The sequence below is a fragment of the Mastacembelus armatus genome, chromosome 22 (assembly GCF_900324485.2).
Source record: "Mastacembelus armatus chromosome 22, fMasArm1.2, whole genome shotgun sequence".
NCBI lineage: Eukaryota > Metazoa > Chordata > Actinopteri > Synbranchiformes > Mastacembelidae > Mastacembelus > Mastacembelus armatus.
Window position 1 is genome coordinate 21,172,149 of NC_046654.1, and position 14,513 is coordinate 21,186,661.

The window sequence follows — 14,513 nt, forward strand, 5'->3', positions numbered from 1 at the left end:
TCTTTTTTAATAAATTTGCAAAAATTTCTACATTTCTGTTTTTTTCTGTCAAGATGGGGTGCTGAGTGTACATTGAGAAATAAAATGAACTTTTTTGATTTTGGCAAATGACTGCAATGACAAAAAGAGTGAAAAATTTAAAGGGGTCTGAATACTTTCCGTACCCACTGTATCTATATATAGATATGCTGCACTTTGTCACTGATTTGTTTCCTCTCATCTCTCTCTCTATATTCTGACTCATTGCTTTGTTCAGTTGGAGACTCCAACACACTAGATATGGACTTTAAGTTCATGGAGGACATTGAGAAGTCTGAAGCCCGCACTGGCATTCCTACCACTCAGTACACCAAGCAGAACCCCTTCACCTTCAAGCTGGAGGACTACCAGGATGCTGTCATCATTCCTAGGTGCCACTGCACCACATAACAATGTCAGAGTTTTGTTTACTGAGAAGTGACTCTTCACTTACTGTTTGTCAGTGTAACAGATGTATCTGGTGTATAAAGAGCAAAGTGACATAAATACATATAAAAACTTGCTTGACCTAAAAATGGCTTTCGTTGTTCTTTTGACAGGTATCGTAACTTTGACCAGCCTCATCGCTTCTATGTAGCTGATGTGTACACAGACCTGACGCCACTTAGCAAGTTTCCTTCTCCAGAATATGAAACATTTGCTGAGTACTACAAAACCAAGTACAATCTGGAACTGTCAAACCTGAACCAGCCACTCCTGGATGTAGACCACACCTCCTCCAGGTCAGTACCCAGCATCATGAATCTAAACCACTGTGATGAACTATTCGACATTCCACTCTGAAAACTTAATTTTTTTTTTTTTTTTTGTTATATTGATCCTGAAGCAAAAGCACAGGTTTTACACTTAAATGTAGCTCCACAAATTTTTCATGTCAAAGTGAAGTCTTCTGGGGTATTCGAAAAAAAGATGTCACTTAAGTCAGTGTTGGGAGTCTGAAGTGTGCACTGGGTAAAAGATTAGAAACAATCACTTTTTAAAGCACTATCTTATGAACAGTACTTAACACAGTACAGTACTTAACAGTTCTGTACACCAATACAAAATTTTATAATGTTGCAGCTCTCTTTTCTGGTGTTTAGACTGAACCTGTTGACCCCTCGACACCTGAACCAGAAGGGCAAAGCTCTCCCACTTAGCAGTGCAGAGAAGAGGAAGGCCAAGTGGGAGAGTCTGCAGAACAAACAGGTAAAACAGATTAGCGGTGTTTTTCATCAACATACTGTTCATTGTCTTGGTTTAACTTTCCACATGCAACTAAACCATTAAAATAAACATATTGCAGTAATATTCCCCTTTTATATTTAGGTGAAGATGTGGATGGTTACCTATTCTAATCCTGCGCTTATTCCTTATAGATGGTCTATAAACGCAGCATATAGACACAGCATATAACCGCATGTTAATATTATCTCAAAATGTGAAAATGTTTTTTAATGTTGCCTTTTTATAAATCTTAATGTGTGTTTGGCTGTTTGCCTAGTTTGAATATATAGTGTACCCCACAGAGTCGTGGTTCAGAGTTTGCGGCCTTAGTCGCTCGCAGATTTTAATAAATAATTGTTCGCGAAAACCCCCGCAATTTTGCGGAAAGTGCAAATATCCTATGCAATTTTTTATGCCGTTTTTTTTTTTTTTTTTTTTTTTTGTGGTAATATATAATTTTTCATCTGTTTTGAGGCTCAATTAGGAACAATATAATTTACTAATTTAGGTCACTAATTTACTTATTAATAATAATGCTGAGTTTGAAATGAAATTAAAGTGTTTTGGGAGCATATTTAGGGTTTAAACTATAAAAATAGACATTTATAGGCATTTTTTTTTGACCACATGCAAAATTAGCAGTTTTTCACAATTCGCAGGTGCTCTAGGAACGTAACTCCCGCAAATTTTGGGGGGTTACTGTAATTTAATTCACAATCCAGGGAAAATTTGTATTTAGTGCTATTATTTCTTGACTTGACTTTTTGACTATGAATTCTTAAATTGTGACACGTTGGTAAAATATGCAGATGCTTTACTAAATTATAAGATAATCTGTGGTTTTGTTTCCTTACATTGTCATTGTTGAAAAAACTACCAGTGGATATTATAGCTGCAGAAACAGGTGACCGCATTTTCTTTTTGAGCATTTTGTGGCTGGAACACGAGTATTCTTTCCAGACAATTCAACTTTTTTTTTAATCTGTCTACAAAACATTTTTCCCACTAGTGTTGTGGATTGCCAAGGTGCGCTTTGGCAAACTTGAGGTTTGCAGCAATGTTTTTGTTGCAGACCAGCCCTGTGGTCAGGGATTACTGTAAATTGTGATTATTATTTGTAGAGCTTGATACTTTACTACTGAACTGAAAACATAATCAGTTTATAATGAATGTATTTGATTGTTTGATTATATTCTGATATAACATACTTTTTGAATGACATTCTACCTTTTCATACAGTAACACCCAGGTACAATAGGGAAGGTTTGGCAGAGGTGAATAACACTGCACTTTCATACAGGAGTCCAGAGTTAAATCCCTTTTGAGGCTACACTCTAAGATTAAGATAGGAATTACTTTTGTCACTGGAGGATCAGATATTTTAGTAACTTGTATGTTTGTAGACAGCAAAATCACCATTTCACCTGTTAAATCACTGCTAAAATGTGTTTAGGGCTATATGTGAATATATATAAACACATATACAGTGCATTCAGAAAGTATTCAGACCCCCATCACTTGCTTAAATTTTATGATTGCCTGATACAATTGTTTACATTTTTTTCTTTATCACATTAATCTACACTCAGTACCACATAATGACAAAGTGACAACAGAATTTTGTAAAGGTCTGTAAATCCTTTGTATAGATTCACCACTAGAGGTTTGTTATATCAGCCTTAACACAGTGTCATTCATTGTTTAATATGCATGGCTAAGGATTTACTTTTTACTGTGAAAAATGTCAGAAGGAGGTGATCTTTTTCTCCTCCTGCAGTGTTAATTTTGACAGCAGATTTTAGTTTAGTTTTAGTCATAGTCTTTTGACTAAAATGCAATTTTAGTTTTAGTCATATTTTATCTGCTTTTTCATCTGCTTTGTTTTAGTTTCTGGTCGACTAAATAGCATAAGATTTTAGTTGACTAACTCTACTGTGGATTTTTTTTTTTTTTTCCTTTTAGCCTGGCAGCAGCATTCAAACCACTACATTCCTGAAGTAAAGCCACCACTGGCACTGCAAACATACCACCATAAAAAAACTGGGACATTTTGAATCGCTACAGCTGCATGTGTTCAGAGATCTCCTTTTTATGAGGCAGATGCTTAACAGCAAAATTAAAATGTTTGTCTTTTATCATTCAAACCCCACCTACAAACTAATTTCAGTAATTGGACTCTGGCTTTGCAAACTAACAAGCTTTGCAAACTGTAGTACTGTGGTAGTAATTAGTCTATGGGTTCACTTCATTTTTCCTCCAGCACTGTAAAGGTTTAATGGGTGTGTTCAATATAGACAATGTTTTCAGGTTAAGCACATTGTCAATTGTTGTGACTTAGATCATCAGATCAAATTTTATGGCAAATTAATTTGGAAACCCAGTTTATTCCAAGGGGTTCACATAGTTTTTCTTCCTATTGTATTTGGTTTTTGTTCTTGAGTGTGAGTTTTAATGTAAAATAAATAAATAATAATAATGCTAAACTTTATTTGGAGGAGACTGCGCTCAGTACTCCAATCCTAACAGTCCCCATCTAACAGTTGTTTTGTGTTTGACAGATCTTGGTTCCGGAGCTGTGTGCCATCCACCCTATCCCTGCCTCCCTGTGGCGGAAAGCAGTGTGTCTGCCTAGCATTCTTTATCGCCTACACTGCCTCCTGACTGCTGAGGAGCTCAGAGCTCAGACAGCCTCTGAAGCTGGAGTGGGAGCCCAAACCCTCCCCCCTGATTTCAGGTACTCCTACATGCACTGCCCAACATGAGATTAGTGTTTGCTAAAAACAAGCTAATGTCACTTATTCCAACTGGATTATTATATACAGTTTTACTCTACTGGAGTGCTGCATTATTCTGCTGTTCTAAATATCAAACATACCACGCCAGGTCTCTACAGCATTATAACAACCTGCAGTACAGGTTACTGGGAATAGTATGTCTGAGATCACCTTCAGGTCCATACTGTCCTAGTCAGTGTACCCAGCATTCAAACGTAGAGAAGTTGCTAGGGACCCCAGATGTGTACATGTGTACATGTTGTGATGCATGTTAGTTAACCCTTGTGCACTGTTGGAAAACACTACTCTTTCGTTATGTTCAGGATGAAAACATCCACTAAAATAAACTGCTGTAAAAATATATCAGATAAATATTTTTTCAACTTTTTTTGCATAAATCTGTTAATAAATAATAATAATTAATAATAAATTAACTTCAGTTCGGATCAAAAAACACAAAATGACTTATTTTCAATATAAAAAGTGATTGTGGTCTGGGATATGTCAAAGACTATTAGTAACACTGATTTTGATGCATTGTTAGTTTTTGTGCAGCATCAGATTAAAATTTTTTCTGACTAATTTACTGTTTGTGGATGTTTTTGCCGCATTGACTGCCATTATAACGACATTTTATCTCTTCCCCACTGTTGGGAAGAGGTAAAATTCGTGATTTTTACCAAGTGGCCCCATTAACCCTTTACACAGGCCTGTGCATGAAGGCTTTTATAAGGAGTTTTATATGGACTATATCAGCATATTATAGTGTCTGTGCATGTGTATGTGTTGAGTCTTTCCTGAAGGACTTGCAGGATATCATCTTCTGCTCTTTGCAAGTGTGTCTACCATACCAGATGGAAGTTCTGGCTGTTCTTCTCTTTTTGTGCTTTGCACAGTGTGCATGTTCCCCTTTTTACTTCTGAGCTGCTGGTGTCTCTGGTTCTGTGTCTGGAGGCACAGCTGCAGAAGACTGCATCCCACTCACCAGTGCAACAGCAACTAGTGTGAAGGGAGGTGCTCAACATTATTGATGCAGAGACCAGAGAATTTCCCAGTTCTTCTAGGAAAAGCTATGCTGATATGTCCACCAAAAAATAACACCTGTGGCCACTGATTGGTCCTCCTTCTGCAGCTATAGGTGCCGACAACCTACAAAAACAAAAGCTCCAGTTTATTTTTTCTCGATTGTCCCAACCAAGGCTACTTTCTTCTGCAGAAGCTCCTGAGCAAGTGTGTAGGAGTCAAAAGTTGTCACAAGTGACAGTGAGGCCCCTGAGGTCCTTCTGTCATCTCCATGACAGAAGGCCCTCCTGGCCCACCTCTGAAGCATCACCAGTTTTTTTCCAAGTAAATGTCACACCTCCACTGGTGACCTGTCCAGGGTGTCCCCCTGCCTTTCACCCAAAGACAGCTGAGATGGGCTCCAGCAGATCCCTGTGACCCCTAATTAGGACTAGGTGGGTATAGATAATGGATGGATGGATGTCTCACCTCCAGGCATAGGATGTGACGACATTGGCAGTCACCCATATTTTTAGTTCATATTTGGCCATTCATCCACTGTGACATCTTTGCTGGGGTTGAATAGGAGGGGAAGGCAATGCGTTCACATTTCCCACAGGGATCTCATTGGGGGCAAGCTTGTCCTCTCTATGACAAGCTGGTCTCTGCAGCTTGTTTTCAAAGCACAGAGCTCTGCTTATTTTATGAAATTTTGAGAGGGACATGGTAGTTCTGAAAATCGTACGACCACTGCGATCATTCCACAGGCAGCGTGTGGATTCCCCTCTAGACCTGCAGTCTCCGGCCAAAATCAGTAGCCCATTGTAGGAATGGAGCTCTGTGGAGTCCACCCTGGTCCAGTTTCTTTCTCACTGTGCAGCACCTATTCTCAACATGACCTCATTGTCAGCATGACAATCATCTCTGTTAACAGATTGAATGCAGAATCCACGTTCTGGACCCTCACTATGGCATAACGTATCTGCCGTAAAGTCATGACTCTGTCAGGCTGAAAAAAGGGAGTCGTCATTTCTCCTAGTCCATCCAAATTCAGGATTCTCTGAATCCTCCTTGGTTTCAGTGGAAAAAGCTGGAGAGGACGATAGGGGTGCCACAACAAAATCAGGACTTTCCTGAATCAGTGGTGTCAGAGGGAGAAGACAAGTGAAGCCACTACTCACGGTGCTTGCTGCTCTTCTCACCATGAAATGACCAGCAGAATGGCATGTCAGTGTTTAAATCCATCACACGGCAGAAGGTGCAGTCTTTGTTCTCTGAGAGCTGAGGTACATTTTTGATGATTTTCTCAGACACCTCAAGGTCAACACACAAAGAGCTCTCTCACACGTACACGTTGACAGAATGACATATTTATAACGTTGTTATAATGGCAGTTAACGTGGCAAAAACATCCACGAACACCAATCTTTGACATTTCCAAGATTGTGATAAAAGGTAAAAAAATATCCAGTCCACAATCACCTTTTATATTGAAAATAAGTCATTTTGTGTGTGTTTGTTTTTACCCCCCCAAATCTGAGACATCACTTATGAAATTGGGATTGGCATTTGTTTTTAACTATTAGTAGTTTTGATTAGAACTGAAGTTGATTAACAGATTTATGCAAAAAAAGTTGAAAAAATATTTATCTGATATATATATTTTTACAGCAGTTTATTTTAGTGGATGTTTTCATCCCGAACATAACAAAAGGGTAGTGAATTTGCTCACTGCGTGTTATTGACCAATGGAAAATTTCTAAGTCATATTTCCACAATTTGTCAAATTAAGGTTTGTCACCAAAAATCATTCCATTTGCTGAAATACAGTGAAAGTTATGGCCAAATTAAGAGTGAAAAATGACCCTTGTTGGATAAAAACATCCTGAACAGTACATGAGGGTTAAACAATTTCAAAGCAGTTTCCTTGCATTCTAATGTATATACGTTGCAGGTATCCAAACCTGGATTTTGGCTGGAAGAGATCTATTGACAGCAAAACTTTCATCTCCTGTCCTGAGTCCTGCAATGAGGATGGTGACGGTCACTGTAAGCATCAAGAGACTTTAAGGCCTGACCCTTATTCCCTAAATCAGCCTGCTAGTCACCACTCTTCCACGCCCAAGCAAGAGCCTCTCACGCTCCTTGATCCTGGATACAACATCTGTACCAGGAACCTAACTAATGGCACTGCTCCAGTCACTGAATGTGACGACGACAGCCACCAAGATGAGCACCTTCACCTGCATGACAATTGCCAATGCTCCCAGCCCTGCTTATCTGGGCTGGAAAGCCCTGAATCAATACAAATCACTACCTCAGTTCCTGTGCAGCCCTCTCACAGCTTGAAGAAGCCAAGCTCCAGTCCTCCACAACCTAGTGATGAATGTACAACAGGGAGGACCTCAGACCACACAAATAAAGCTACCTCAATCTGCAGCTGGACAGCCACGGGTCCCAACACTCCCACAGCACCTTCTCCTGATCTTTCCACTGGCCCCCAGCACAGAGCCCAGGCAGAAGACTCCTCCAAAAGCCTGGGGCCCAACCCAGGACTCATACTGCAGGCCTTGACCCTATCAAACGCCAGTGACGGTTTCAACCTGGAGCGGCTGGAGATGCTCGGTGATTCTTTCCTTAAACATGCCATCACCACATACCTGTTCTGTACCTACCCTGATGCTCATGAGGGGCGACTCAGCTATATGCGCAGCAAGAAGGTGAGGAGGTTCAAGACTTTAGGGAGGGCACAGGGTGATATAAGGGGGTGAAATTATAACAGTGCTTATAACTGACAGTTTTAAGATATTTTTCTGTAAAGTTCTCTAAAGTTGTAGAGGTATATCTGAAAATATGATGTTGCTAGTTGGGGTATAAACTCCTGACAGTGTCATGACAATCATGTCCAGAGACAGTCTGGACTTGTTTTAACTCATACAGCCACAGCAGGGGACCCAACGGAGCTCACTCAGGGGGGCGGACTGAAACATTCATTCAGGCTGGGAATTTGACTCCATCCGGGCTACTCTAAATGCGATCAAAATTGGTGGACAAGCAGGTGGACTGTTTCTATGTGCTATGGTTGCCAGAGTTGCGGTAGGTTAATACAGTTGTGGAAGAAACACAGCATGAAAATAAAACAATTTTAAGAAATTGTCCATAATATTTTAAGGGTCTTTATAATAATAATGATTAAGGGTGGGAGTATTTACAAAGTTTCATAAACTAATACTTTAACAGCATGTACACGTGTAGACTTTTCTTTTTCTGTATGACAGACTGCATTAGCCTACTACCCATGCCGTGAATTACAGTGTGCCTGAGGGGTGCAGGGCCGATGACCTCAGCCTAGTGCTGGGATATTGGTGAAGTTGGAAAGATTTCGTGTTCTTAGATAGTGAAACACTGTTAAAACACCTACGATCCTTTTTCCAACTGTTGCAAGACAGACGAGCTACAGCCAAATTTCCAAATTGTTGTCTGTCTTACTACAGGTGGACTATGAATATTTTTCTAACTAATCCACGTACAATAATTGTATTACATATTGGTACACAAAACTCCATATAGAAACACCTTACGAGCTATAATAAATAAGACAGTCTGTGCATGAACCAGTCAGCGCCTTACAGGCATTTCTGAGAGGAGGTCAAGTCAGTCCGTGAGCTGGCCTCAGGAAGCAGGTGTTGATCCATTGCAGGGGTATGTGATATTGTAACTGTTTGATGCTTCTTCAGACAATAAAGTGATAAAGTGTTTTAATTTATGAATAAAGTTAGAAAATGTTGAAGTACCAACAGAATGTTGAAATGCAGACTGAAACACTATAACTAAAAATTAGGTTTTTAAAGAGAGAGGTTTCTTGTAACAACACACGGTTCTCATTATGCCGTTGTACTTGATCCCACTCTTCCTAACAATCAGAGTAATGGTATAAATATGACAGCTTTAACTTGTATATAGATTTGGTTACTGTACAAATAGTATTAATATTAGGTGAAAGAGTGGATATGCATTCCAAAGTGCTAGTAGGATATGAGGAATAGGAAGTAAATGAGAACAAAACGTGCTAATTAAGAAATAAATGCAACAATCAGCAGATCTTTTCTCAATTGTTCAGCCTCCTTTTCTAATGCAGCTTACACTGGTGTCTTCCATAAATCCAATGTCAAACTAATTGGACTAATCTTCATGGTTTACCTATCTAGTGGTAGATAGGTAAACAGGAATCCACAGAAAGGACTTCAGCTTGTAGTTTAGTTCATAAATTCAGTCCAAGTTGCCCAATAACTACATTGAAAATGAAAACCACATAAGCATTTATTTATTTTTAGGGAAATTGTTTTTTTTTAGTGGTATGTATGTGTGTAATTCATCCGTAGCTTTAATATCACTGTCAAAGCAGTACTTAAGTTGTAGAGGGTAGTTATCAGTAAGTTGGAATTTGTCTAAGCCTGTATGAGGAGACTGGGCTATATGATGTTAATTACTTCCTAATCTATTGTTCAAACCTAGATCAATTGAACAGGTTTAAAATTTTGGGTCATATTCCATCCATCGATCCATTATCTTCTTTTCCTTTCAGCTGCTCAGTTCAGGGGTCGCCACAGCGAATCATCTGCCTCCATTTAACCCTATCCTCTGTATCCTCCTCACCCACACCAATTATCCTCATGTCCTCCTTCACTACATCCAAGAACCTCCTCTTTGGTCTTCCTCTATGCCTCCTTCCTGGCAGCTCTAACCTCAGCATCCTTTTACCAGTGTATTCACTGTCCGTCCTCTGAACATGTCCAAACCATCTCAATCTGGCTTCCCTGGCTTTTTCTCCAAAACATCTAACATGAGCTGTCCCTCTGATGTTCTCATTCCTGATCCTATCCATCCTCGTCACTCCCAGAGAGAACCTCAACATCTTCAGCTCTGCCTCCTGTCTTTTTCTCTGTGCCACTCTCTAAACCATACAGCATTGCTGGTCTCACCACAGTCTTGTACACCTTTCCTTTCATTCTTGCTGACACTCTTTTGTCACACATCACACCTGATACTTTCCTCCACCCGTTCCAATCTGCTTGCACACGTCTCTTCACTTCTTTTCCACACTCTCCGTTGCTCTGGACTGTTGACCCAAGGTACTTAAAATCCACCTTCTTCACCTCTACTCCCTGTAACCTCACCGTTCTACTTGAGTCCCTCTCATTTACACACATGTACTCTGTTTTACTGCGGCTCAGCTTCATTTCTCTCCTTTCCAGAGCAAACCTCCACCTCTCTAGATTTTCCTCCACCTGCTCCCTGCTCTCACTACTGATGACAATGTCATCTGCAAACATCATGGTCCACGGAGTTTCCTGTCTAACCTCTTCTGTCAGCCTGTCCATCACCACAGCAAACAAGAAGGGGCTCAAAGACTATCCTTGTTGCAGTCCCACCTCCACCTTGAACTCCTCTGTCACACCTACAGCACACCTCACCATTGTCTTACAGCTCTCATACATGTCCTGCACCACTCGAACATACTTCTCAGCCACTCGAGACTTCCTCATACAGAACCACAGCTCCTCTCTTGGTGCCCTGTCATACTCTTTTTACAAAATATACAAATACACAGTGCAGCTCCTTCTGGCCTTCTCTGTACTTCTCCATCAGCATTCACAAAGCAAATATTGCATCTGTGGTACTCTTTCTTGGCATGAAACCATACTGCTGCTCACAACTGCTCACAAATGCTCACTTCTGACCTCAGCCTAGCCTCCACTACTCTTTCCCATAACTTCATTGTGTGACTCATCAGCTTTGTTCCTCTGTAGTTTCCTCTTCACATCTCCCTTGTTCTTAAAAATGGGCACCAGTGCACTTCTCCTCCCTTCCTCAGGCATCCTCTCACTCTCCAAGATCTTAAGTAGCCCAGTCAAAAACTCTACTGCCACCTCTCCTAAACACTTCCATACCTCCACAGGTATGTCGTCAGGACCAACTGCCTTTCCATTCTTCATCCTCTTCAACACCTTCCTCACTTCATCATTACTGATCTTTGCTACTTCCTGCTCCACAAGTCACCTCTTCTACTCTGTGCTCTCTAACATTTTCCTCATTCATCAACTCTTCAAAGTATTCCTTCCATCTTTCCATCACACTTGTGGCACCTGTCAACACATTTGAAGCACCCTAACCCGCTGCACATCCTTCCCATCTCTGTCTCTCTGCCTCGCCAACCTGTACAAATCCACCTCTCCCTCCTTAGTATCCAACCTATCATACAAATCCTCATATGCCCTTTGTTTGGCCTTTGCCACCTACCTTCACCTTATGCTGCATCTCCCTGTATTCCTGTCTGTTGTCTTCTGTTCTCTGTGTCCCACTTCTTCTTAGCTAACCTTTTCCTCTTAACACACTCCTGAACTTCCTCATTCCATCACCAAGTCTCTTTATCTGCTTTCCTCTTTCCAGATGACACACCAAGTACCCTCCTACCTTTGCAGTCACTGATCTCTTTCAGGTTGAAACGTCTGCACAAGATGTAATCAACTTGTGTGCTCCTGCCTCCTCTTATATGTCACCCTATGCTCCTTCCTTTTCTGGAAAAATGTGTTCACTACAGCCATTTCGATCCTTTTTGCAAAGTCTACCACCATCTGTCCTTCTGCATTACTGTCCTGCATACCAAAGTTATCCATCACTTCCGCATCACCTCTGTTTCCCTCACCAACATATATGTTGAAGTCTACCTCTCTCACCACTAGGGTTCCCCTGGATCACGTCATCCATCTCCCTCCAGAATTTCTCCTTCTCTTCTGACTCACATCCTACCTGTTGGGCATAACAACTGACGACATTCAACATCACATCTTCAACTTATAGCTTCAGACTCATCATCCTATCTGACACTCTTCACCTCCAGAACACCCATCCATCCATCCATCAATCCATTATCTATACCCGCTTACTCCTAACCAGAGTCACAGGCATCTGCTGGAGCCTATCCCAGCTCTTTTTGGGGGAAAGGCAGGGGTACTAGATTTCTGGTCTTTCCATGGAAATCTAAGGTCCTTTTGATGAACCTTTCAACTCTATTTTGTATACCCTCTGTCTACTCAAGATGCCTTCAGGCATTTATTGGTAGGTCAGCCATGTTTTGGCATAAGTTTGAAGAATGAAAAATATAGTTACTCCATGTTTTCTAGCATATCACACAAATATATTGACATCTAATGTGGCCTTTGAGGACAGATGAACTGATCAACGTAGAAACATTTGTGTTTTCAGATGTCTGAACTGGACAACTGAAAAGCCTGTGTAGATATGCCATAAGGCTGCACTGTGCTTGTGATCACTGTGTGTAAAGGTGTTGGCTTGGTCTCATTGGTCTGCCTGTTATCTAGGTGAGCAACTGTAACCTGTACCGTCTGGGTAAGAAGAAGGGGCTTCCTAGCAGGATGGTGGTGTCCATCTTCGATCCCCCTGTTAACTGGCTGCCTCCTGGCTATGTGGTCAACCATGACAAGAGCAGCACTGACAAACTGGATTCAGAGGAGGTGAGTAAACCTCTTATGCTCTCTTACTGAAATAAGAATTGATAGTTGGCATTTTAGGCTTAGAGCAACATGTAGGAAATACACAGAGAAAGGCTCTTCACAGAACAGTATAGTATATACACAGTATAGTTTTTGTTCCGTCAGTCATCTGTCATTTCTGTCATAGATGATGTCACGCCACTAGAGGGCAGGCATACACCTTGTCTGGAAGCCTGTTATGTTTGTGTTTAGCTCTAGACCAGGGGTGGGCAATCCATGTTCCTCGAAGGCCACTGCCCTGCTTGTTTTCCAACTATCCCTGCACTACCCATTGCTGATTACCTGGATCAAGTGTGTTCAGCCAATCACAAGCTGGGACATACCATTTCAGATGAAGGTGGAAGTGGGGGAAAACAAAATGAATTAGTACCTTCCAGCTTTTGATTGGCAGAACACACTTGACCCAGGTAATCAGCATTGGTAAGGCAGGCATAGTTGGAAAACATGCAGGATTGTGGCCCTCAGTGCGTACCTCTGCTCTAGATACTACTCCTGCATATAATGTAGTGAATGTTATAAAATGTAAAAAGTATTATTGCTGTACTATGATGAATATAATAATAATATCCTTAGTAGCACTTATAAAAAAAAAATAAACAAAAAACAAAGTTGAATTCAGTGACTGAAAGATAAGGATCTGTTTTATAGTAGCTCATTCAGATCCAAATGTGTCTTAGTATTGATAGTTAAATTCAGTTAAACTACTCTATAGAACAGTGGTCACTAACAGGCGGACCGCGGTCCGGGGGCGGACCCAGAAGCCGCCCCATACGGACCCGGACGTACAGCCTAAACAGAAGATTGTGATTTAAAACCTAACGGGGCGCTTCTATTTCCACCGGAGCAGCTTTTTTAGACTTTACAGTAGTGGAAACGCACAGACCAATTGCATGCGAGTTGAGGCATCCCACGTGATACCACTCAGCCAATCAAGTCTGTGCATCCTAGGCGGTAAATATTACGACTCTACAGTGTAAACAGCGCTAGAGGCAAGTTACACATGAAAACAGTGTTGCCAACTTAGCGACTTTGTCGCTATATTTAGCAAGTATTCAGACCCCTCTAGCGACACTTTTTTTTTTTAAAAAGCGTCTAGCGACAAATCTGGCGACTTTTTCTGGTGTTACTGGAGACATTTGGAGACTCTGATGTGTCTGTACTGCACCATTCTTACACTTCTCAATTTGCCGCAGTAAGACTGCAAATCAGCTGCAGCCGCGGGCCCCTCCCCCGTCCCAAAGCCTTCACAGGCGGCCCAGTCCTCTCGCAGCAGTCCCTCCCTCCCAGCTGCAGTCACAGCAGGAAGTGTTCACGCCTCTGCGTCCCGACTGCAAATGAATCGCACGTGCGATCATGTATGTGCGTGATCTGTACTATACATAGCGTAATAAAAAAAAAATAATAATAAAAAGTTAAATGTTCTTTATCTAAAATAAATCACTGCATTTGACTCAAACAGCCTCAGTCATTTACAGCAAGGCAAATGTATTTAGTTCTGAGAACTTATTAACTGCAGGCCGTCATGCTACATTATATGGCACAGTACAAATATTTTGTGTCCCTTATTCTGTCCCTTATTTATAAAGAATCACAATTGTCTCTTACTTTCCATTTCTGAAGTTGGCAAAAGCGTCTATCACAATTACAGCATGTGCCATGGGCATTATGCAAATCACACGATGACGTCATTCAGCGACTTCTAGTGACTTTTAGGACAGCCAATAGCTACTTTCCTTACTGACCAGTTGGCAACACTGCATGAAAAGACAGTACAAAGAAAAAGAGAGCGATACATGTAGAAAACAAAGGGAGAGAAACTGTAAAGTGAGACGGAGAAAGAGTGAGAACTTAGTTAATGAGAGAACATTATACATATCTACAGTCATACATATATGTTCAGTTGTATGTTACATGACAA

The 14,513-nt window shown here is 40.9% G+C and overlaps 1 protein-coding gene across 4 annotated transcripts in view; it reads left to right on the forward strand.

Annotated features, from left to right (window-relative positions):
• Positions 1-14,513, forward strand: part of dicer1 (dicer 1, ribonuclease type III) — a 66,432-nt gene that overhangs the window by 33,164 nt on the left and 18,755 nt on the right. For 3 of the 4 annotated variants that reach the window (XM_026303471.2, XM_026303554.2, XM_026303641.2), the window contains 6 exons: positions 257-410; positions 579-761; positions 1,122-1,227; positions 3,804-3,979; positions 6,976-7,741; positions 12,404-12,556. In XM_026303471.2, the coding sequence (XP_026159256.1) occupies positions 257-410; positions 579-761; positions 1,122-1,227; positions 3,804-3,979; positions 6,976-7,741; positions 12,404-12,556 (1,538 nt within the window). The remainder of the gene's footprint in view (positions 1-256; positions 411-578; positions 762-1,121; positions 1,228-3,803; positions 3,980-6,975; positions 7,742-12,403; positions 12,557-14,513) is intronic. The other variant, XM_026303721.2, reaches the window with a different exon arrangement.